Raw genomic sequence first — 23,653 nt, 5'->3', positions numbered from 1 at the left:
CTACCTCAGTGGTAAGCCGGGAGACTGCGTTGCGTAGCTCAGCTATCTGCTGCTCCATACTCATGGCTGCCAAAATTCGTGAGCTTTGCAAAAAAAATTTTTTTGCGTAGTTTGGGAGGGGACTTACTGTCAGGGGCTGCCTCAGGTCTCAGCTCACAAAAGACCAACGCCAAGCTCTTCTTATATACAAGGATGTTTATTGCAGTTCATTATTGGTTCCACAACCGAGGCGCGCAGCCCCGCGTCTCTAACGTCAGACATTTGAAGTCCCCTCTGAGTCGGTCCCGCCTCTACACCAACTTAAGAGGCTTGTGCTAGACCACCTCTTCCTGTCTTTCCTTTTCCGCAGGGTCTTTCTGCCCCCCTGGGTTCCTTCCCTCCTGCTCTCTCCTGAAGCGGATTCCTCAGATGCCTGTTCCCCCCTCCTTCGTGCTTTGGGGCTAGGCTCCTCCTCCGGGCTTTCTCCATTTCCGCGCGCCTCCACATTTGAACTTGGCGCGCGTTCGCTACCCCTGACCCTCCTTTTGACACTTACACTACTCCCTGTACTACTCTCCGCCTCTTCCGGCAGGACATCCTGCCCCGATCTCCTTCCCCTGTCTCTTACCTGCTCCGCTCCGTGTGTCACACTGTGAACTCCCCTCTCTTCCCTTCGTTCCTGCTGGGAAGCCGGCCCCAATCTCCCACTCCCGCTCGGGGTTTCCCTGCTGCTTCCCTGCTCCTGGCAGGTCCCCCCTGTGACCCCCCTTGTCCTGACTAGGGGCGCCCCCTCCTGAGAATCCTCCGATTCACTTGAGAGACTCATGGAAGATCTCAAGTCATTGTCATCCTCTTCCTCACTGTCCTGGGATTCTTCCTCGTCGCTCTCCGTCTCCTCCCTCACCTGTGCCTCTGTCTCTGAACCCCTGACAGCCACAAAGACCATCTATGGGCCAATAAATCATGGCATATGCCCCCTACACTCAGCAGATAGTACCACACTTCTAAAAGATAAAGAAGCTATTGCACTGCTCTGGAAAGAACACTACCAACATCTCCTTAACTGCATCTCCCCCGTAGCTGCTGAGGTTCTCTCACAAATTCCACAAAAACAAATTAGAGACCAGCTTGCAGTCTCTCCAAATCTAGGAGAGTTGTGTACAGCTATTAACCAAATGAAAAACAACAAAGCCAGCGGACCTGATGGGATACCTGCTAAAATCTTCAAAGTGGGTGGAATCGAACTTGCACAACAACTTCACAAGCTCATCAAAAGAGAAGCGATCCCAGCAGACTTTAGTGATGCCAAAATTATCAGTCTTGGGAAACACTGGCCTGCAAGCACTCCAATTGGAGAACAGCCTTCACCAAAGGTGTCATGGGCTTTGAAGATGCTCGAACTCAGGATGCAAGGGAGAACTGTGCCAAGAGGAAGGCACGCTTGGAAAATCCACACTGTGATCAACTCCCACCTGGAAACCAATGTCCCCACTGTGGAAGGACATGTGGATCCAGACTTGACCTCTACAATCACTTATGGACTCATTGTTAAAACCATGTTTATGGAAGACAATCTTACTCGGCTATGAGGGATCGCCAAAGAAGAAGACTCTTGGCAGGACTTCCGGAGGCGGCGCGAAACGGCAATGGCGGTCCTCTTCAGCTGCTGAAGAGGGGCTCCGCGGAAAAGGGTCGTGCGCTGCGGCACAGCGACGACCCATCCAGAAAAACCACGGGTAGAGTGAGCCCATGGCCGTGGGACTTGGCGGGCACCAGGAGCGACCTCGGAAACGAAGAAGGGACCCCGTAAGGGGCCCCGGAACGTGGAGGGGGTAGTGGTGCTGTGAGTTCATCGCTCTTTCCGCGGAAGTGAAGCCGCGCGGCTGCTGCTGATGAGCGCTGACCTTTCTTCTTTGAACATCTGATTTGAAACAACATACTCGTGAGTAAGAAACCCGAGACTCTTTTTGAACTTAAATTTGTGAATTTCAGCTGAAAGCGGGAGACGCTAAAAAGGAAGTCCGTCTTCCGGCTCTGTTTAAAGTATTGAGCAAAGACTTACTAAAGCGGAAGCGTTGAAAGGGAGTTTAAAAGAAGTTGGAATATACCCTGCAAATTCGGATTTGATTGTGTAAAAGTTAAAGAAAAGTTAAAACTGTGTTATAAGTGGACAGAGACTGTGATTTCTTTCTCTACCTCTTGTGGATTACAAAGTTACGAAACCCAGCTCTCGGGCTGTCTAGATACAAAGAAACATCAGACTGCGGCAACTGTATATAAAAGCATAAAGTTACATCGGGCTACTCTGTAAGTTATAAGAAAGGAACTGTTGCATTCACCATTGTAAAGAACTTTTACTCTCTGCAGTTTAAAGTGAACTTAGAGGGTTCCCCCCTTGTTTTGGATTTTACCTAACTTTCTATTTGGGAACATAATGGTGGAATTTTTTTATCCTTCTCCCTAATTTCTGGGGAGCTCCCCCTGCTGGATTGTGGAATTATTAGTCTCTGAGAACTGCTGGTTGTTTTGGAATTTTTACGCCTGGATGTTTACATTTTGGATTGCTTTTCCCATGGGATTTACAATTTGACCTTGACACTTGGACAGCTGTGGAATGAGTGGTGCAGCAAAAACAAGGGCTGCCAAGAAAGCAAAACAAACTGAACTGTTGCAATCAACTCTGCCTGTGCAGCCACGTAGATCATCTGTTCCAATTGTGACAGGTCTGCAAGAAGGACAACCCAAACAGCCAGCTCTTGGGGATATGGCTGCAGGAGGGCTAGACCCTGTCTCTAAAGAAATATTGGACCAGCTGGCAGCATTAAACAAGAAAGCTGATGAACAAGCGGCTAAATTTGACCAGGTGACAGCTACAATTAATAGACTGACAGACCAAGTCGCTCAAAATACACAGGCAATAGGAAACATTGAAAAGACTACAACAGAAAATCGAAAATTAGCCGAGGAAGCAAATACAAAAGCAGACCAAAATAAAAAGAGGATAGAGGAACTAAGAGGGGAAGTAAGACCACTGAGCAGACAGGTCACTGAACAGCAAGCGTATCTGTCCATGGCGGAATTGAAAAACAGGGAAAGTAATCTCAGGCTTAGAAATATCCCAGAACTAGAAAAAGAAGATCTGATTGGTTTTTTGACAGCAGAAATATCCAAGTTCTGGGGTTTAGCAGAAGAGAAGGACTTTAAAATTGTCACCGCCTTTAGATTGGGAAGAGTGGCCAAGAAGGACAAACCAAGAGACTGCTTGATCATTTTGAGATCTAAGCAAGAAAAAGATAATATACTTGGCCTACATTTTAAAAATTCATTGGTGATTCAGGGAAAGACAGCAGAATCTTCAGAGATATACCAAAACAGTTGTTGGATTTAAGAACTACATACAAAGATCTTGCAAGTCTACTGAGAAACAACACAATCCCCTACAGGTGGGAATTTCCTCAAGGACTATCTTTCAACTTGAAAGGGAAGAAGGTGAGAATCAGAACAGCAGAGGAGCAAGAAAAGTTCCTAAACGATTACGGGGAGGACCTTCGGAAAGGAATAGCAGGTACTTGGCCACCTCCTCCGCCTGGTGCAAAACCAGATCCACTTCCAGACATAGACGACAAGGGAGACAACCCTATTGGTTGACAAATTGATCCAGGATGTCTCTGCAGCTTTTTAGTTGGAACATTCATGGCACAAATTCTCCCGAAAAAAGGAAAAAGATTTTTCATATATTGAGGAAAGAACAATTAGACGTTATTTGCCTTCAAGAAACACATGTGACTAGGCTTCATAGGAGAGTGTTAATCAACAAGAGACTAGGCCAAGAATTTATTTCATCAGACAAGGTTAAAAAAAGAGGAGTAGTGATATATGCAAAGGAGAGCCTAGCACCAAAGTTTGTGTTTAAAGATAAACAAGGAAGAATTTTGGCGATCGAAATACAATCACAAGGAGAAAAATTTTTGATAGTAGGGATATACGCACCAAACGAGGGGAAATCAGAATTTTATAAGAAGCTGCATGAGATAATGCTGGACCATATTGACTATTCTAACATCATTCTGATGGGAGATATGAATGGGGTTGTCTCCACATACATGGATAAGTCACAAAATCAAAACCTGACTAAAGATGGCAGACTACCAAAGACTTTCTTCGAACTAACAGACAATATGGATTTGATTGATATTTGGAGGACAAAGAACCCTCTAGGTAAAGAGGGAACATTCTTTTCTGAGGCCCACCTATCCTGGACAAGAATCGACCAAATCTGGATAACTAGAGGACTGGCACCTAAGATTAAAAAAATAGAGATCTGCCCCAAAACCTGCTCCGACGCCTTGAAAATGGACTTGAGACTTACACCAGCTGGATCCTTCAGATGGAGAATGAATGACACCTTGTTTAGAGATCAGGAGATTGTGAAGAAGGCCCAAAAAATGTTGAAGGACTATTTTGAAATAAATTTGAACACTTCGGTGGAAAAGAAAATAACCTGGGACGCAAGTAAAGCTGTTATGAGAGGGTTCCTGATACAACAGAATACTATCAAGAAAAAACTCTGGAATGGTAAAAAGGACAAGATTTTGGAGAAGATAAGAGACGGAGAGAAAAAGTTGAGACTTAATCCAAAATCAAAAGAAGTTTTAAGAGAAATAAAATTCCATCAAGCACAATATGCGAAATTGATAAACCAAGTAGTTGAATGGAAAATTAAACAGATGAAACAAAGATCATTCGAATCGGCAAATAAATGTGGGAAGCTGCTGGCATGGCAGCTGAAAAAGAGACAAAAATTGAACTTTGTTACCAATCTGGAGGTTGAAGGAGAATGTATTCAGAAACCAGAAGAAATTAGAAAGTGTTTCCAGAGATACTTCAAAAAATTGTTTACTCAAGGACCTCAAGTAGAGACCGAGATAAACAAATTTCTAAAAAGTTACGGCCTGCAAAAACTATCTCAAGATAAACAAACAGCCCTGAATTACAAAATAACACAACAGGAAATTGAAAGTGCCATTCAGAATATGCAACTAGGCAAATCCCCAGGCCCAGATGGACTTACCTCCAAATATTATAAGACATTGAAGGAATATTTGTCCCAGCCACTAATGGAGGTATGTAACCAAATTATGGAAGGGAAGGGGGCACCAGAATCGTGGAAAGAAGCTTTCATCACTTTGATACCAAAATTGGAATCTGAAAAGACTCAACTTAAGAACTACCGTACCATCTCACTCCTAAACGTGGATTACAAAATTTTTGCTGATATTTTGGCAAGTAGATTTAAAAAATTTCTTGTCAGAGTTGCTCCCCGATCCTAGCTCACAGAGGATCACGCTAGCCAGCGATCATTAAGTAAAAGTCTTTATTGAGTTACAGTTTCCATTCTCAAGCTGCTGCGTGCAACTCTACGTCTTATGGTTAGATCGGCGAAGCTCCGTCTGAGTCTCCGCCCCTTGAGCACCAACTTAATATCCTAGCCCTGCTCCACCTTTTCCGCCTGACTGTTCTCCTCTGGGTCCCTCTGCCCCCCGGGGTCTCTTCCCTCCGGGATTCCTCTGACGCCGACCCCCCGGACCCTCCTGTCTCTTTGCGCCGGGCTTTAGGACCTGGCTCCCTCTCCGGGCTGCCTACTGCGTCACTTTCCTGTGCATTTGAACTTGGCGCGCGCGCCCAACCTTCCACCTTCCGTCTGACCGTTTCTTCGCTCCCCGATGGAGGTGTGGCCACTCCTGACTCGTGCCCTCCCTCCTGTTGTGAGCTGCCAGCGCTTGATCCCTGGCGCCCTTCCTCTTCCCTGCTCTCTGGCGGTGACGCTGGTCCCGATTTCCAACTGCTCCCCTCTGAGTCCCCTCTGGCTCTATCTTCCTGGGGTGTCCCCCTAGGCTCCCCCCTTGCCCTGGCCACTGGTGCTCCTTTCTGTGAATCTTCTGATTCACTGGAAAGACTCGGAGATCTCGGGTCGTCGTCATCACTCATCTTTTTTTCTGCCTCCTCCCCCTCGCTCTCTGTTTCCTCCCTTGCCCTTGCCTCTGCTCCTGAACCCCTGACAGTTCTAAACGAAGTAATTCATAAAGACCAAGCAGGCTTTCTCCCTGGTAGGCATTTGTCTGACAACACCAGGAATATTATTGATGTTTTGGAGTTACTACAGACAAATTTGAACACGAAAGCAGTTTTGATCTTCATAGACGCCGAGAAGGCCTTCGATAATATATCTTGGAAATTCATGAAGAAAAATTTGGAAGGGATGGGAGTGGGAAGGGCGTTCCAAAATGGTATTGAAGCAATCTATTCAGAACAAAAAGCTAAACTGATAGTAAACAATGTGGTGACAGAGGAGTTTAAAATTGAAAAAGGGACACGACAGGGGTGCCCCTTATCACCCTTGTTATTTATTTCTGTCCTGGAGGTGTTGCTGAACTTGATTAGGAAGGATCAGCGGGTGGAAGGTATACAGGTCGGAGGAAAACAATATAAACTGAAGGCTTTTGCAGATGATCTGGTTTTAACATTACAGGAGCCAGAACCTAGTACAAAAAGAGCTTTAGAACTAATCTTTGAGTTTGGTCGGGTGGCGGGATTCAAGTTGAACAAACAAAAAACCAAGGTTTTGGCAAAAAACTTGACATCTTCAGAAATAGATGGGTTCCAGAAGGAAACGGAACTAAATGTGGTAAAAAAAGTGAAGTACCTGGGGGTCAATTTGACCGGGAAAAATTTGAATTTGTTCAAAGATAATTATGAAAAATGTTGGTCTGAAATTAAAAAAAGACTTAGAAACTTGGTCAAGATTGAAACTTTCCTTGTTGGGAAGAATTGCAGCTGTTAAGATGAATGTATTGCCAAGGATGTTGTTTCTGTTTCAAACCCTGCAGATCGTGGACAGAGTGGATTGTTTTGGAAAGTGGCAGAAGGACATTATGAAGTTTGTCTGGCAGGGCAAAAAGCCCCGAATAAAATTTAAAATACTAACAGACGCAAAAGAAAGAGGGGGATTTGCCCTGCCGGACCTAAGGTTGTACTATGAAGCTGCATCCTTCTGCTGGATGAAGGATTGGTTTTTTGTTAGAAAACACTGATGTCCTTGACCTGGAAGGGTTTAACAACGCTTTTGGGTGGCATGCATATTTGTGGTACGACAAGGTAAAGTTCCATAAATTGTTTAAAAACCATATTGTCAGGAAAGCTTTATTCATTGTCTGGACTAAATACAAGGACTTACTTGAAAATAAGACCCCGAGGTGGTTATCACCGATGGAGGCTAAGGCCATAAAAATACTTAACATGGAGGGTGGCTGGGCAAAATACTGTGAGATAATAGAAAGAGTTGGTGATACTTGGAGGTTGCAGAGTTTTGAAAAATTGAAAGGAAAGGTGCGAGACTGGTTTCACTATGCCCAAATTCTAGAGATCTTTAAAAAGGACAAAAAAATTGGTTTCCAGGTGGAAAAATCAAAATTAGAGACAGAACTACTTGAACCTAAGACGAAAGTGCTTTCAAGAATGTATAACTTGTTGCTTAAATGGAACACTCAAGATGAGACAGTTAAATCAGCCATGATAAAATGGGCACAAGACATTGGGTACAACATTATGTTTGAAGACTGGGAAAGGTTATGGACCACCGGTATGAAATTCACGGCATGTAGTGCCTTAAAAGAAAACATCATGAAAATGATATACAGGTGGTACATGACCCCAGTCAAACTTGCAAAGATATATCATCTGTCTGACAATAAATGTTGGAAATGTAAGGAGGCTGAAGGAACATTCTTTCACCTCTGGTGGACATGCCCGAGGGTGAAGGCTTTTTGGGAAATGATTTATAATGAGTTGAAAAAGGTATTTAAGTATACCTTTCATAAGAAACCAGAGGCCTTCCTCCTGGGCATTGTGGGCCAGAGAGTGTCAAAGAAAGATAGAACTTTCTTTTTATATGCAATTACAGCAGCAAGAATCCTTATAGCCAAATATTGGAAGGCACAGGAGCTACCCACGCTGGAAGAGTGGCATACGCAACTGATGGACTACATGGAACTAGCCGAAATGACTGGCAGAATCCAAGACCTGGGAGAAGAGGCAGTGGAAGAGGATTGGAAAAAATTTAAGGACTACTTACAAAAACATTATAAGTTATATGAATGTTGAGAATTTGCTAAGTTTTGGGAAAAACATGCTTCAGTATTGAGATTTGAAAATGATGGAAATTAAGTTATGACCGTGAAAAGTTTAAATTTTAGAGTATATAATTAGATAAAAGTACAAAAAGGCATGAAACAAGGTATCAATCTGCTGTTTATTTTTTATTGTAAAGAATGCAGGGGATGGAAGATGTGGGGAAGTTCAGTAGATTATGAAAAAGGATGTGGAAATGTGAATTTTCTTCTTTTTTAATTTCTTTTTTCTTTTTGTAAAATCGCTTTTGCTGTGTTATTGATGATGTATCTGACCTTGGAAAAAAAGCAATAAAAAATATTATTAAAAAAAAAGAAAAAAGAAGACTCTTGGCAGAGTAGTGGGCAACTCAAGAGGTGAGGGCAACTCAACAAGAGAGCATTGAAGCCATTATGTTACCACGAAGCCTTGTTGATTCACCTCCCGTGGACAAGCCAATACAGTGGTACCTCGGGTTAAGTACTTAATTCGTTCCGGAAGTCCGTACTTAACCTGAAACTGTTCTTAACCTGAAGCACCACTTTAGCTAATGGGGCCTCGTGCTGCTGCCGCGCCTCTGGAGCACGATTTCTGTTCTCATCCTGAAGCAAAGTTCTTAACCTGAAGCACTATTTCTGGGTTAGCGGAGTCTGTAACCTGAAGCGTATGTAACCTGAAGCGTATGTAACCTGAGGTACCACTGTACCTTTTGAACATGAAGCAGATCTACTGTCTGAGTTGTGCCTATTAAGTGTGCCAACGCTACAGTCTATCAGCACTAGACAGGAGACGGTACTGAACTTATCATCCAAACTAGTGTCATGGCCTCAAGGAGAGACATGGATTCCTGACAGGAACCTGGTGGGGTTGAACTTATGCTGGGGAGCCACCCCCCAACATGGACTGGCTGCCCCAACCCTGCAGAGGCTGCCATTGGGAGGGGTGTTTTGCTTCATTGGCCCCCCAGTGGACTCTCGGACAGAGTCACCCCTCCTGGACCCCTCTCACAGGACCCCTGTGATTACCGTATTTTTCGCCCTATAGGACGCACTTTTCCCCCTCCAAAAATGAAGGGGAAATGTGTGTGCGTCCTATGGGGCGAATGCAGGCTTTCGCTGAAGCCTGGAGAGCGAGAGGGGTTGGTGCGCACCGACCCCTCTCGCTCTCCAGGCTTCAGGAAGCTATCCGCAAGTCTTGCAAGCCCGGCGGGATGTCCCGTGGGCTCGCAAGGCTTGCGGGCAGCAGCCTGCAGCCCAAAAGCTCGGGGGACAGCGGGGAGGCGGAGCGCCGCCACCCCGCTATTCCCCGACCTGCTCTGCAGGCTGGCAGGGGGGGAGAAGCAAGCTTGTTTCTCCCCCCCCGCCAGCCCCACAAGCTCGCGGGATAGCGGGGTGGCAGAGCGCCGCCACCCCGCTATTCCCCAACCTGATCTGGAGGCTGGGGGGGGAGAAGAAAGCTTGCTTCTCCCCCCACCAGCCCCACAAACCCGGGGGACAGCAGGGCAAGCTGTCCCTGAAGGCAGAAGAGGGAGACGGAGCGCTCCGTCTCCCTCTTCTAGCTTGGGGATGGCTGCGCAAAGCTGGGGGGAAATAAAAAATTTTCCCTTGATTTCCCCCCCAAAAAACTAGGTGCGTCCTATGGGCTGGTGCGTTCTATAGGGCGAAAAATACGGTAAGTACCCAGACCAATGCCTTATTTGCCTAAGTTGTGAAAGCTGATGTGAGGTAGGCAAAAACCTGCAATCTGGCCAGTTTACTTGCAGGAGAAAATTCCCTTGGCCCTGGATATGGTGACTGAATAAACCATAGCAAGGCCCAGAGGCAACGTGCCCACTCCCCCCCCCCCCCGCCACATGGGCGGGCCCTTAAAGACTAGGTGGGTGGGTGGAAAAATCCCATCCTTACACCTGGCCACCCTCTTAAGTAGGGTAGGGGCAGGCTGCTTGCAACCCCCAAGCCCCTGCCTCCGATTGGCTAAGTGGGCACTGCCCACTGTTCCCTGGGGGCCTGATGTGGCTGGAGGTGGACAGCGCCAGCCAGTTAGCTTTGTAACACACATGGGAAACAGAAAGCGTAGATTAAAGGAGACCCCAGCTGGATATCTGAGAATCTGGAGATTTGGAAGATCTAAGTCAATCATTCCAAATCAATTAGAGAAATAAAAATAGATCTATCAAACTGGGAAAGTTTAAATTTCTCAGGGGCAGGAAGAAGCTCTTTTATAAAAAATAAAGATATTCTGTTTCTAATACTATTATATTAAACAGGAGTGTCAGGTGGTGATGTGGTTGCTCACGAGTAACCAGGCAGGACTCCAAACTGTCTTTTGCAGGTTTTTATTTGTGCAGCTATTTACAGTGCAGAACCCCAAAGTTCATGTTTGTCTTAGTCTATTGCAGATTCCGGGAGTGGCCCCTTCTGGTTTCTCCCCCAGCATAAATGTCATTAACAAAAAATATGGGTGAAGGACATCATTTTCCCTCGCGTATCTTCAGATCAGACCTATGCTAATAAAAGTAATTGAAAGCTATGGCCTTATCATCATGTTTTGATACTTATTCTGATATTTTCCTTCCAACCAGTTTCCGAAAGGCACCCTTCACGTCCTTGTTTCTCAGGCTGTAGATCAAAGGGTTGAGCATAGGTGTCAAAGCTCCATACATTAGAGATATGAGCTTGTCCTTTTCAGAAACCGATTTCCCTTGTGGGTTCAAGTACATGATCATGATTGTGCCATAGAAGACACTGACGACAAGAAGGTGAGAGCTGCAGGTGGAAAAGGCTTTCTTGCGACCCTGTGCTGAACGGATGCGCAGTACAGCCAGGCCTATGCGCCCATATGTCACAACTATGAAACCAAAGGGTGGTATTAGGAGAAAAAGGCTGGAAATTTGCATAAATAACTCACTGATATGTGTATCTGAGCAAGCCAGTTTGAGGAATGACTGTAACTCACATGCAAAGTGGTTGATGATGTGTCGGCCACAGAAGTCAGTAGGCCGCAACAGGGCTGTGACTACGGTGTAGAAGAAGCAAATTGTTACAGAGACAGCCACCAGGGCTATGCAAACTCTCCAGCTCATGATCTGCATGTAGTATAAGGGTTGGCATATAGCCACCAAGCGGTCATATGCCATGATGGCCAGGATGATGCATTCTGTTGCGACAACTAACAAACCAATGTACATCTGCAGCAGGCATCCGGAGAAGGAAATTGTGGGCATGTAAATGAAGCAGTTGACCAAGACATTTGGAAGTGCATTGTTAGTAACGATAAGGTCAAGTGATGAGAGGACACAAAGAAAGAAATACATGGGAGTATGAAGGTCAGGATCCTTTATACTCAGCAGGATAATAAGTCCATTGCCAAGCACACTAATGAGGTAGGCAAGCAAGAGGAACCAAAAGAATACAGCCTGAGCTCTGGGGTATTCGGATAATCCAATCAAGATGAACTCAGTCACCACAGTCTCATTTTCAGCAGCCATAACATTTTCCTGCAGGGTGAAAAGAATGAAGTGTTTAGAAATATGTCACAGTGGGAGGTATGCAATTTTGGTCATCCCTAAAAAACTGCTCTATCCAAGACAGAAGACCTAGCTTGTGCTGTTTTTATGGTATATTGCTCTGAGAAACTTTCGTAGAAGGCAAGATGATAACAATGACTGCTACGACTACTACTAAATAAAAAATTTCTGAAATTCAAAACCCACATTAATGCACATCTAAGAAATCAAAAAGGTTATCTGGAACACGCAGATATCCATTCCTTCTTCAGTAGATACCCTGTCCAAAAAAAAGAAGAATTATTGTGGAAGTCATAAACTCATTGACAAATATCTGAGCATGTGTTTAAAGGACAAAAAAACCCACCCACTGTGGAAATGCTTTGCCTCCACTGTTAGTCAGAAGTTGTAAACTTATAGTCTTACGTAGAAGTGGCTCATTTCCCAAAATAAAATTTTAACACAAATTTCTCCCAACCTTTCAGTTCTCTTTAGTCAGTTAATCAAGAAAATAAAGAAAGAAGAATTGAGATAGGATTGCCATCTCAATTGTAGGTATTCGCACAAACCAGCTTGACTTGCTGGGGCTGATGGGAATTGTAGTTTAGCGGCATCTGGAGGGCCAATGTTCCCTGTCCCTGCTATAGAGCTACTGAATCTGAACTACAGATGTAGCATTTACATGCAGATAATAAGCTCACTTACTCCCAAAGCCCTGAATAGCTATGCCTCTGATTCTTCATCAGGCCAAGTGTTGGAAACAGTATGAATACTACGGAGAAGTCAAAGCATGCTGTCACCCCCTTTTCACTAAAATGCTTACCTGCTGGTACTTCTCCTAATGTTGATCTGAGGGGTTTATAACAATATGCTCTCCGCAATACATCACAGACCCAGAACACAAAGAAGTTGTAGCGGGAAAGTTGGTGTTAAGAGAGTGATGTTTGTTTTTAAGGTCAGTGAAATGAATTGAAATCTAGTTCACTTCCATGTAAACGGAAGAGTCCTGCTTAGTCCTTGAGATAAAGAAGGTAAGTATTTTGCTCTCATTTTCTTTCCCTTTTTCGTAAGCTGCATTTGTATTCTAGGTCCTTCTGGAGTAAGTAAGGTAAGCCCAGAGGTGAATCCCACAAGTAATGGTATGTAATTGAACCCAGGGGGAACATACTTCACATTAACATTTTGGACTTTATTATTTCATAATCTAAATAAGACTATATTATGAACAGTGTAGTGATACGGAAGGGGGGGCATGCCTTCCTTCACCCTTCCGCCGGTCACCAGAGGGTCCGAGGCGATGACCTCAAGGGCACCCAGCCCCACGTGAACCCCTCAGCCCCCACACCGTTACACAAGCACCACACTCTACCCCAAGCCCCATGAATAAAATGCCTTTTTACTTTTCCTACGCCGATCCACTATTACGGGCGAAAAATGCCCAAATTCTTATGCCTCTTTCCCTCTCTATCTGTATTATGGGTTGACCGTACGAAGCTGTAATTCCCTATTCCTTTCAATGGCTGCTGTCAGAGCTGCTTCCAGATCCTAGCTCACAGAGGATCACGCTAGCCAGCGATCATTTGTACAAGTCTTTATTGAGTTACAGTTTCCATTCTCAAGCTGCTGCGTGCAACTCTACGTCTTATGGGTTAGACCGGCGAAGCTCCGTCTGAGTCTCCGCCCCCTGTACACCAGCTAAATGCCCTAGCCTTACTCCACCTTTTCCGCCTGACCGTTCTTCTCTGGGTCCCTCTGCTCCCCGTGGTCTCTTCCTTCCGGGACGCTTCTGACGCTGACCCCCCGGACCCTTCTGTCTCCTTGCGTCGGGCTTTAGGACCTGGCTCCCTTTCCGGGCTGCTTACTGTGCCACCTTCCTGTGCATTTGAACTTGGCGCGCGCGCCCAACCTTCCACTCTCCGCCTGACCATTTCTTCGCTCCCCGATGGAGGTGTGGCCACTCCTGACTCATGCCCTCTCTCCTGCTGCGAGCTGCCAGAGCTCGGTACCTGGCGCCCTTCCTCTCCACTGCGTTCTGTTGGTGATGCTGGTCCCGATTTCCAACTGCTGCTCTCTGAGCCCCCTCTGGACCCTTCTTCCTGGGGTGTCCCCCTAGGCTCCCCCCTTGCTCTGGCCACTGGCGCCCCTTCCTGTGAATCTTCTGATTCACTGGAAAGACTTGGAGATCTCGGGTCGTCGTCATCACTCATCTTTTCTTCTGCCTCCTCCCCTTCACTCTCTGTTTCCTCCCTTGCCCTCGCCTCTGCTCCTGACCTCCTGACAGCTGCGTTCTACCCAATCAGAACCATGCATTCGACTTGCAGAGCTAGCTCAGCGAGCTCCTGCACACCTCATTTAACCTCTTGACAAGCTACTGATGGCTCCCCGCTGGGAGAACAATGGAACCGAAACTTGTGAACTCATAAAAGTGTCAAATCTTGTTACAATGTATCTATTTTGTTTCCGACATACTTCACATTAACGTTTTGGACTTTATTATTTAGGCTGGCTCCCTCGGCCTCGGCTTATAAAGCGAGATGACAACCCCAGAGTTGCGCAACCCCAGAGTCGTCCGCGACTGGACCTAATGGTCAGGGGTACCTTTACCTTTACCTATGCCCCTCACAAGCATACAATTCCTTTAAGAATCATTGACAAAATTCAATTCTTTATATATGTATAGTTTTATTTTTATATTCTATCATAAGGTAGATAATCATAAACAAAAAGTAATTATGGCTTCATTATAAGGATTATACAACCAACAAAGGAAGTGAGAAATATACTGTCAGGGGTTCAGGAGCAGAGACGCAGAGAAGGGAGGAGACAGAGAGCGAGGGGGAGGAATACGAAGGAAGGATGAGTGGGGATGACGACCCGAGATCACCGAGCCTGTCTAGCGAGTCCGAGGATTCCCAGAAGGGAGCGCCAGCAGCCAGAGCAAGGGGGGAGAGCAGGGGGACACCCCAGGAAGAAGGGTCCAGAGAGGGATCAGAGAGCAGCAGTTGGAGATCGGGACCCACGTGCCCAGCCGGGAGCAGCGGGGAGAAAGGGGACCAGATATCGGGCTCCGGAGACTTTCAGAAGGAGGGAGGGCATGAGTCAGGAGTAGTCACGCCCACCTCGGGGAGCGATGAAACTATCAAGAGGAAAGTGGAGAGTTGGGCGCGCGCGCCAAGTTCAAATGTAGCGGAAGCTGGCGCAGTTAGCAGCCCAGAGAGTGAGCCGGGTCCCAAAGCCCGCCGCAAGGAGGCGGAAGGGTCAGGGGGGTCCGCGTCAGAAGAGAGTAGGAAGGGAGAGACCCAGGGGGGCAGAAGGACCCAGAGACGGAAGGAAAGGCGCAGGAGGTGGAGCAAGGCTAGGGTATTAAGCTGGTGCGCTAGAGGCGGAGACTCAGACGGGTCTTCGTCGTTCTGACCTAGAAGAAGTAGGGCTGCACATTGCAGTTTGGAAATGGAACCTGTAATCCAATAAAGACTCTTTGAAACTGAACGCTGGCTAACTTGGTCCTATGTGAGCTGGGACTGGGTGGCAGCCCTGACATATACATTATCACATAAGATCTAAGTCTGACCTCTAGGCCCTGTGTCTTTTCACTGGATTATTATTGTTACGGAAAAATCCCGGGTGCGGAGTTGCCCTGCCACCCAGCTCGTCGGACTAAGTCTGCGGGTCCTAGCGGAAGAAATAAGTTCAGCCGGACACAGGAGCAAGATACGGAGATCCAAGGTTTATTGCGCAACAGGTTCAAGACGAGATTGAACCCCGAGAATGGGACGACATAGACTTTTAAAAGTTCCCTCCAAGTCCCAGAATACAGTGCAAGAAACGTCATGAATACATTATGGGAAGGTTGGGTTTCACGGATTACATCATGAATATATTACAAGAGGGTGGGATTACACAGATTAGCATTTCAGGGAAGGGAGGGGGGAATATGCAGAGTGAGGGATATGCAAAGATAAACTCTCCTGAGTACCGGTGGTGACAGAACAATAGTTCAGATATGCATCGTCTGTCGCCTGGCATCGCCCGGAGGAAGGGCTTGGCAGAACGATCGGACAGGATTAGGGTCTTCCTGAGTACGTGACCTGCCGCTTCGGGGATTATGGAGGTAGGGGTAGTGTCAGGGGCTCAGGAACAGAGGCACAGGGGAGAGAGGAAATGGAGAGCGAAGGGGAAGAATCTGAGGGCAGCGTAGGGGAGTATGACAGTGACCCGAGAGATTCCATGAGCTTCTCCAGCGAATCGGAAGATTCCCAGAAGGAGGCGCCGATGGTCAGGGCAAGGGGGGTCCCAGGGGGGACGCACCAGAAACAAGGGGCCAGCGGGGACTCCCAAAGCAGCAGCGGGAGATCAGGACCAGCTTCCCCACCAGAGCGTAGTGGGGGGGAAGAGTCCCATGTGTCAGGGCCAGCGTCTCCTCCAGCAGGGAGAGAAGATGAGTCAGGGCTGACCACGCCTCTATCAGAGAGTGGGGGAACGGAGGGGAGGTCAGGTCCAGCTAGCCTCCCCGAAGGGGGAAGCAGTGACAGGAGCAGTGTAACGGTCAGGAGGAAGGTTGCCGGCTGGGCGCGCGCGCCAAGTTCGAATGTACAGGCGCGTGGGACAGCAGAAAACCCGGATTGGGAACCAGGTCCTAAAGCCCGCCAGAGGCAGGGGGAAGACTCAGGGGACTCAGCGTCAGAAGAGTCTAGGAAGGGCAAGACCCCAGCGGACAGGTGGAACCAGAGGAGGAAAGAGCAAAGGAAGAGGTGGAGCAAGGCTAGAGTCTTAAACTGGTGTCTGGGGGGAGGAGATTCAGACGGAGCTTCAGCGGTCTAGAGTTTCAGACGTAGAGCTGCGCGCTGCGGCTGTGAAAGCGAAACTGAACTTCAATAAAGACTTTTGTATATAACAACGAACTGGCGTTGGTCCTTTGTGAGCTGGGACCTCGGGCAGCTCTGACAGATGTACTCAAAGATTTAGAAATATTTCAAGGGTTTGTATTTACATTGGCCTCGGCATCCACAGACTGTTCTTAAATGCACATAGTTTTAAATTGCAAGCTTGCTTCAAAAATTTTAAATCTAAGGAAGCCATGTTGGGCCTTATCAATCTTAAACAAGACAAAATGGAGAATGTAGTGTGCAAATGTTTGTTATTTGAGAGAGGCTCCAAAAGAGAGTTTTCCTCCCAAGTGGTAAAATCCTGTATACGTGCTAATTGTGTTCTGAAAGGAGGATTACCCCACCTCCTTCCTCTAGTTTAAGTGAGGAGGGTGATTTTAAGTCTAATGGTAAATGATGTTTTGTTGTAACTTTTGAGTTTGTGAGTACACCTGTGTTCCAGTCTATTTTGGAATGTGAAGTTAACCTAATGTTTCTGCTGCAAAAGCCTAGTTGAGCACAATTGCTCTCTCAAGCTAAAATGCAGTGTATGTATTTCATTAAGCATATGCCTATGAAAGTATGGTGTTCATTCTAAGAAAAATATGTGAGTCCAGTTTTAACTTTGATTTGGTTGGACAGAAGAGTTATTGTAAGGCTCCTGATATCAGTCTCTTATAGACTTCCTGGCCTATTTTCTTAGAAAATGCCCCCCCCCCTTGTTTCTGTCTCTTTCAGGTTTTGTTCTCCCTTCTTACTTCTGTGCCAGGTAAATCTACTCCCGAGTAAGCTTCCTTTAAAGGAAACTGCAAAGGGGGGGGCAATCTTTCCTAAGGCACCCTGCATCTCACTTTCCTATTTGTAGTTATTAAAATAATAATAATAATAATAATAATAATAATAATAATAATAATAATAATAATAATAATAATAATAAAATCTAAATTAGGCTTACTATTCCTCTGCAAATTCAGGAAAAAATTGTTCACTTTTGTATTCCCTTTAAATCAAATCTATGGCTGTTTTAACTATGCTTAATAAAAGATCCTCTCCCTATCTTAGAAAAAAACTGTTCACTTCAATCTTCCTTTAAATATCATTTCACTAGGAACTTGCATTCTTTAGTCTAAGGAAGCAAACTCACTCAAACTATCTCAAGATCTGCTAAAAGGGTTCTGTGTAAAGTTGGGTACTTTTATTTTCCTCTTCCTTAGTACATGATAGGAGCATAGATGTTTCCTTTCCCAGTTGTAAATCTGTACTTAAATGTGTATGTCTCTTTGATAGTACAAATCTTGCTGTGAACCCTATATTTTGGAGGGTTGGACTAGATGACCCCAGGGTCTCTTTCAACTCTCCCAATTTGTGGCTGTGTGGAAGGGACATGTGTCTGCAAGCATTGGAGGGTAATTCTTAAATTATGGTGTGGTGATGGAGTTGAAATTCAGCCTAGCTTTGCTCTTTAGTTTTAAAAGGTGAGAGGTGAAGCCTTGATGTTTTTGAAGCACAACTGGTAATATCAAGCATTTGAGTGATTACAGTGTTTATCATTTGTCTACTATTTAAAAATCAGACTTCAAAGTCAATTCAAAGTTTAAGCACATAAAAATACATATGCGCCTTGACCAATCCTGTAAATAAAGGGCAGGGGGAAAAAATTATGTCTGCAAATGGTAAGGCTGAAATGACTGAGAATGTTAAAAAAATCCTATTAATTCTGATTCTCTGGCCATTTCCCCCCATATATAAGGGCGTGGCATTGTTCCGCGAATGGCTAGAGGGATATTAGCCCTTTTCTGGACATAAAGGAAGCAGTCCCTTTGCTTGGGCTGCAATTGCTAGCTTTGGTGAATACTTGAATTGCTGAAACAAAAAAGAATTCCTTCCAGTAGCACCTTAAAGACCAACTAAGTTAGTTCTTGGTATGAGCTTTCGTGTGCATGCACACTTCTTCAGATACACTGAAACAGTGAATTGCTGAGTTTCTCTTTTTTGTTTTAAAATCTAACCCTATTTTTAAAATCTACTCCTTACCCTTCCCTTCCCTTATTCAAATGGTAATTTAGCCAAAAGATTCAACATTTTCAATAGTATAAAACGTTTGCTGAGACATGAACTCTGCACATGCACAGAGGCTAGATCAGCTTTAAAAAAGAGAGAGAGAAAGAGAGGAAGAAGGGGGGAACTGTAAGGGGGGAGAGGAGGTTTCGAGAGCTTGGGCTGCTGCAGGGAGAAACTTATCCAAATTTCCTTATGTAAAACTTGGAACCATTGAGGGAAATCATCCTTAATGTGTCCTTTGCTCCAGGGGCTACATAAGACAAAAGGGTTAAAAACTAGCCCATCAAAAGTCAAGAGCTTTCCAGGTTCCAAATCTTAACATGTCAAATTCTTTTCACAGGTAAATATCAAAGCACTCCCACTATGAGTTCAACTCCTGACTAGTCCTCCCCCCCCCATGGGATTTAACTTTTATAACAGGCTTTGTGTGCATTATAGGAACAGCATTCCTGACAGAGATTTTCAAAGGAAATAAAAAAAATTTCCCTTTAAAACAGGATACGTGAACTCGGACCCACATAAGCAAAATGTTTAATAACTTGCCAATTGTGTTCAAATTAACAAAGGTTTTGTCCCTTCGTTTCTTCCACAGCCAAACTAAGTGAAGGAAAGCAAACAAACTTGACAGATAATAACAGTAATTATATGGAAATGTGATAATAATATTGGAATGAATGAAATGCTTAATCCGCTAAGATTTTTATTATTTGCAGCTTCCCATGTAAATTGAAGGACATCCTTTTTGCCTTTTGCCCCTTCCCTTTTCTAACTCTGTCTTTTAAGTCCCCCAAACCCCACCCCTTACAGGATATCACTTCTACAGATGTGTTACTACAGGTCCAATGAAAAGCTTCGCCACCACAAGACTATTACCTGCAGCAACAACAACAGACACCAAAGTTTTCAAAGTGGCCACAGCAATTTCTTTCAAAGGGGAAGTGAGGCTGACAAAGGGAGGTGGAGTTGAATTGTAAGGACATCTTCTCACTTTTGAACCTCAAGACTGTGCTCCAGGATTCAAAAGATACATACATAAAATATCACAATTTGTCTCAAGATATGCAACTGATATTTGATTACTTTGTTTTATATTATGTGTTATTACCTAGGAATGTTGAAATGTGTCTGACAGTGTGTTATTTCCACAAAAGGGGGGGGGACTATTTTTGTGTGTAATTGTTTTTATGTTTAATGTCTTATTCCTTACACCCCAGTGGAGGATTCTCATACATCTTATGCTTTTTAACAGATCAGGCTATTATGTAGTCCAATGTTTATAATTAGATAAATTTATAACCATATTTCGTTGTTCCACCTGGCACTCTGCCAACTTCCCTACCCATTTTAAAATGTGCTATAACTCGCTTTACCAAAGAGAAGCTGATAAGATACATAAAGGTGCATATGCTTTGGTTTAGCAGGAATGATCCCTTATAGAGTTAAATTGACTTATTTGGACACGTGCCTTTTAAGAACGGTTTTCTTTTAACAGACTTGTTTGAAAAGTTGAGAACCATGGGCATATAAATTCAAATTGGACTCAGTTTGAATTGGGCAAGTGTATCCAGGCTGCAATTAGCTTTTTGGTCCTTAAAGTGCAAGTGAGCAACTTCCCATGACTGCAAGACCAGAGCCTATAATAATAAAATCCCATAGAATGGCCAAGGCAAAGACATTTCTCTCATGACGTGCCCAAACCTGTGCCAGCTGTGGTGAGTGCCAGGCAACATGGTTAATATGAAAGCCCTAAGTGGATTCACCAGGGATTGCCACTACTGTGACACCATGCCGGTGTGAGACCACAGAAGAGCTACCTTGACACCTGAGAACACAAAAATGGCGGGGGACAAAGCAAACTGCATTTTTCAGTCATTAGCGGAACTTCCTGCTAAATGTAAAGCATACACCACTATTGAGAAAATATTTCTTCCAAGGTGCTAGAATACCACAAGTAACCGAGCAACAAAATATTAATTTTACGTGATATCCTATGTTCAACTATGTGCACTGTTACACCATTATATTTCTATGCAAATATCCTTAAGAAGCATGACATCCAAGTCCCTTTCAGGTTCACATGGACACACACATCTGGGACGGAGAATAGCAGGTTAATATTTACCACCTTAAATTGTGCGGAGAAAAGGATCGCAAAGTAGCCATCTTTGAAATCTTATCTCCGAAGGGGGGAAATGTAGCAGGAACCCCCCCCAATCATTCTGTTTGTACAAACTTCACACACACTCACACTCACACACTACATACGCCACACTTCTGTTATAAATTCATAGAAAAATCAACCATACATTGGATTTGCACTGTTCCATTTTTATTTTACTCCATATGACAAGGACTATCAAAAGGGGGTGGCTTGGTCTCTGGTCAGCCATAATCCCTTCACCATCCCAGCACATCCACAGGAGCCCTGCCCAGTTGCTATGCCAACCCTGATGATCCCAGACAGAAGACCATCAAGATCACAAAGAACTTGCATATGGGAGTGGATTCAGCATGGACTGAAACAAAGGACAATGATCAGATCTTCCCTCTGGGGGCAGGAAACTGCAAACTCCCCTTTGTCTCCTGGAAGTGACTCATAGGGAGGGGGGAAAGGAGGAACCAGCCAGGTGACAGGACACTCAGTTTACCACCACAACTCCTCCCTCAACCCCTCCTTTCTGTAATGTGTGCATGATGTTTCTGGGGGTGGGCTTGACCTAGAGGAGGGGAATTTCAAAAGTTTTTATAAGACCTTGCACACTATTTTTCTTTGTCTTTCCTCTCTCCTGCAAGTGAGGGGAACACCCTGTTGCAACAGTTCAATAAAGGCCAAGCCTACAGGCTGCTGTTTTGCTCCAAGTTATCCTGGTTGGTGTCTTTGTTTTGTCCAAGGGAACCCTCAGATTTTTCCGGTAACAGGCAGGATATCAAGTCCAAACTCCTCCTCCTCCTCCTCCTCTTCTTTACCACGACTTCCTCTTGTCATCAGAAATTGCCCACTATCAAATGCAATCCATTTGATACTGTCAGAGCTGCTTGAAGATCCTAGCTCACAGAGGATCACGCTAGCCAGCGATCATTAAGTAAAAGTCTTTATTGAATTACAGTTTCCATTCTCACGCTGCTGCGCGCAACTCTACGTCTAGTAGCTAGATCGGCGAAGCTCCGTCTGAGTCTCCGCCCCGTGTGCACCAACTTAATATCCTAGCCTTGCTCCACCTTTTCCGCCTGACTGTCCTCCTCTGGGTCCCTCTACCCCCCCGGGGCTTCTTCCTTCCGGGATTCTTCTGACGCTGACCCGGACCCTCCTGCCTCCTTGCGCCGGGCTTTAGGACCTGGTTCCCTTTCGGGGCTGCTTACTGCGCCGCCTTCCTCTGCATTTGAACTTGGCGCGCGCGCCCAACCTTCCACTTTCCTCTTAACCGTTTCTTCGCTCCCCGATGGAGGTGTGGCCACTCCTGACTCATGCCCTCCCTCCTGTGGTGAGCTGCCAGCGCTTCCCCCCTGGCTCCCTTCCTCTTCCCTGCTTCCTGGCGGTGACGCTGGTCCCGATTTCCAGCTGCTCCCCCCTGAGTCCCCTCTGGCTCTATCTTCCTGGGGTGCCCCCCTAGACTCCCCCCTTGCCCTGGCCACTGGTGCTCCTTTCTGTGAATCCTCTGATTCACTGGAAAGACTAGGAGATCTCGGGTCGTCGTCATCACTCATCTTTTCTTCTGCCTCCTCCCCTTCGCTCTCTGTTTCCTCCCTTGCCCGTGCCTCTGCTCCTAAACCCCTGACAGATACTTATTCTGATATTTTCCTTCCAGCCAGTTTCCAAAAGGCACCCTTCACATCCCTGTTTCTTAGGCTGTAGATCAAAGGGTTGAGCATAGGTGTCAAAGCTCCATATGCTACAGATATGAGCTTGTCCTTTTCAGAAACTGACTTTCCTTGTGGCCTCAAGTACATGATCATGATTGTGCCATAGAAGACACTGACGACAGCAAGGTGAGAGCTGCAGGTGGAAAAGGCTTTCTTGCGACCCTGTGCTGAACGGATGCGCAGTACAGCCAGGCCTATGCGCCCATATGTCACAACTATGAAACCAAAGGGAGGTATTAAAATTGAGATGCTGGCAGCTTGCATAAAGAGCTCACTAGCATGAATGTCAGAGCAAGCCAGTTTGAGGAACGACTCCAGCTCACATGCAAAATGATTGATGACATTTTGTCCACAGAAGTCAGTAGGCCGCAACAGTGCATTGATCAGAGTTATCAGGAAAGGAAAGCCTACAGATGCAGTCACGAGGCAGAGGCAACATTTCCAGCTCATGATCTTCATGTAGTGCAAGGGCTGGCATATAGCCACAAAGCGGTCATACGCCATGAGCGCAAGCAGGACACACTCAGTGGAGACAAGTAATAGACCAATGTACATCTGGGACAGGCATCTGTAGAAGGAAATTGTAGGCCTGTAAATGAAGCAGTTGACCAAGACCTCTGGAACTGTATTGCTGATGAGGGCGATGTCTATAAAAGACAGAGCACACAGAAAGAAATACATGGGAGTATGAAGCCTGGGGTCCACAATGATTAGCATGATAATGAGGCCATTACCAAGAAAGCTAGTGAGGTAGACTACCAAGAGGAAGAAGAAGAAGATGGTTTGAGCTCTGGGGTATTCGGATAATCCAATCAAGATGAACTCTGTCACCATTGTCTCATTTGCAAGTCCCATGGCATTCTGTGACTGGTATCTCCTGCAGGGAAGAAAGGTCAATGTGTTTAGAAGCACAGACAGAGGTTTCTCCAAGAAGCATCCACCCCCCTTGTAATCCAGCCTAGAGCCAGGCATGTCCAAGCTCACGGGCTGCTTTCCAACTCATTTATGCACAATTAGATCCCACTGAAATCAGTCAGTGCTGCTGTTAGTTAGATAGCTTATATTTCAATAAATATGTCACAAAAAGTTCTTGAGATTTTTTTAGGGCCATAGCCCGATAGCCCCCCCCCCCCACCGCCAAGCCAGAGCCAGAGCCTGGGTCACCTGTGCCTGCACCAAAGCCTGAACCAGAGCACACACACCCCACACATTTTTT

General features: G+C 45.5%; 2 protein-coding genes across 2 annotated transcripts; both read right to left on the bottom strand.

Moving 5' to 3' along the window:
* Window positions 1-10,647: 10,647 nt before the first annotated feature.
* On the bottom strand, window positions 10,648-12,575 carry LOC310687445 (olfactory receptor 13H1-like). The gene is made up of 2 exons (XM_083462493.1): window positions 12,474-12,575; window positions 10,648-11,641 (listed from the first exon to the last, which is right to left on the bottom strand). Exon 2 carries the CDS (start codon window positions 11,630-11,632, stop codon window positions 10,700-10,702), a length of 933 nt encoding a protein of 310 aa, XP_083318619.1. The 5' UTR covers window positions 11,633-11,641; window positions 12,474-12,575; the 3' UTR covers window positions 10,648-10,699.
* Window positions 12,576-22,359: 9,784 nt separating this feature from the next.
* Window positions 22,360-23,334, bottom strand: LOC310687407 (olfactory receptor 13H1-like; the record flags this gene model as incomplete). The annotated part of the gene is made up of 1 exon (XM_083462461.1): window positions 22,360-23,334. The coding sequence occupies exon 1, from the start codon at window positions 23,290-23,292 to the stop codon at window positions 22,360-22,362; it is 933 nt and encodes a 310-aa protein (XP_083318587.1). The 5' UTR covers window positions 23,293-23,334.
* Between the last annotated feature and the right edge of the window lie 319 nt (window positions 23,335-23,653).

Source organism: Podarcis liolepis, assembly GCF_965112155.1.
Source record: "Podarcis liolepis genome assembly, chromosome: 10".
NCBI lineage: Eukaryota > Metazoa > Chordata > Lepidosauria > Squamata > Lacertidae > Podarcis > Podarcis liolepis.
This window is presented reverse-complemented; position numbering and strand designations above follow the sequence as displayed.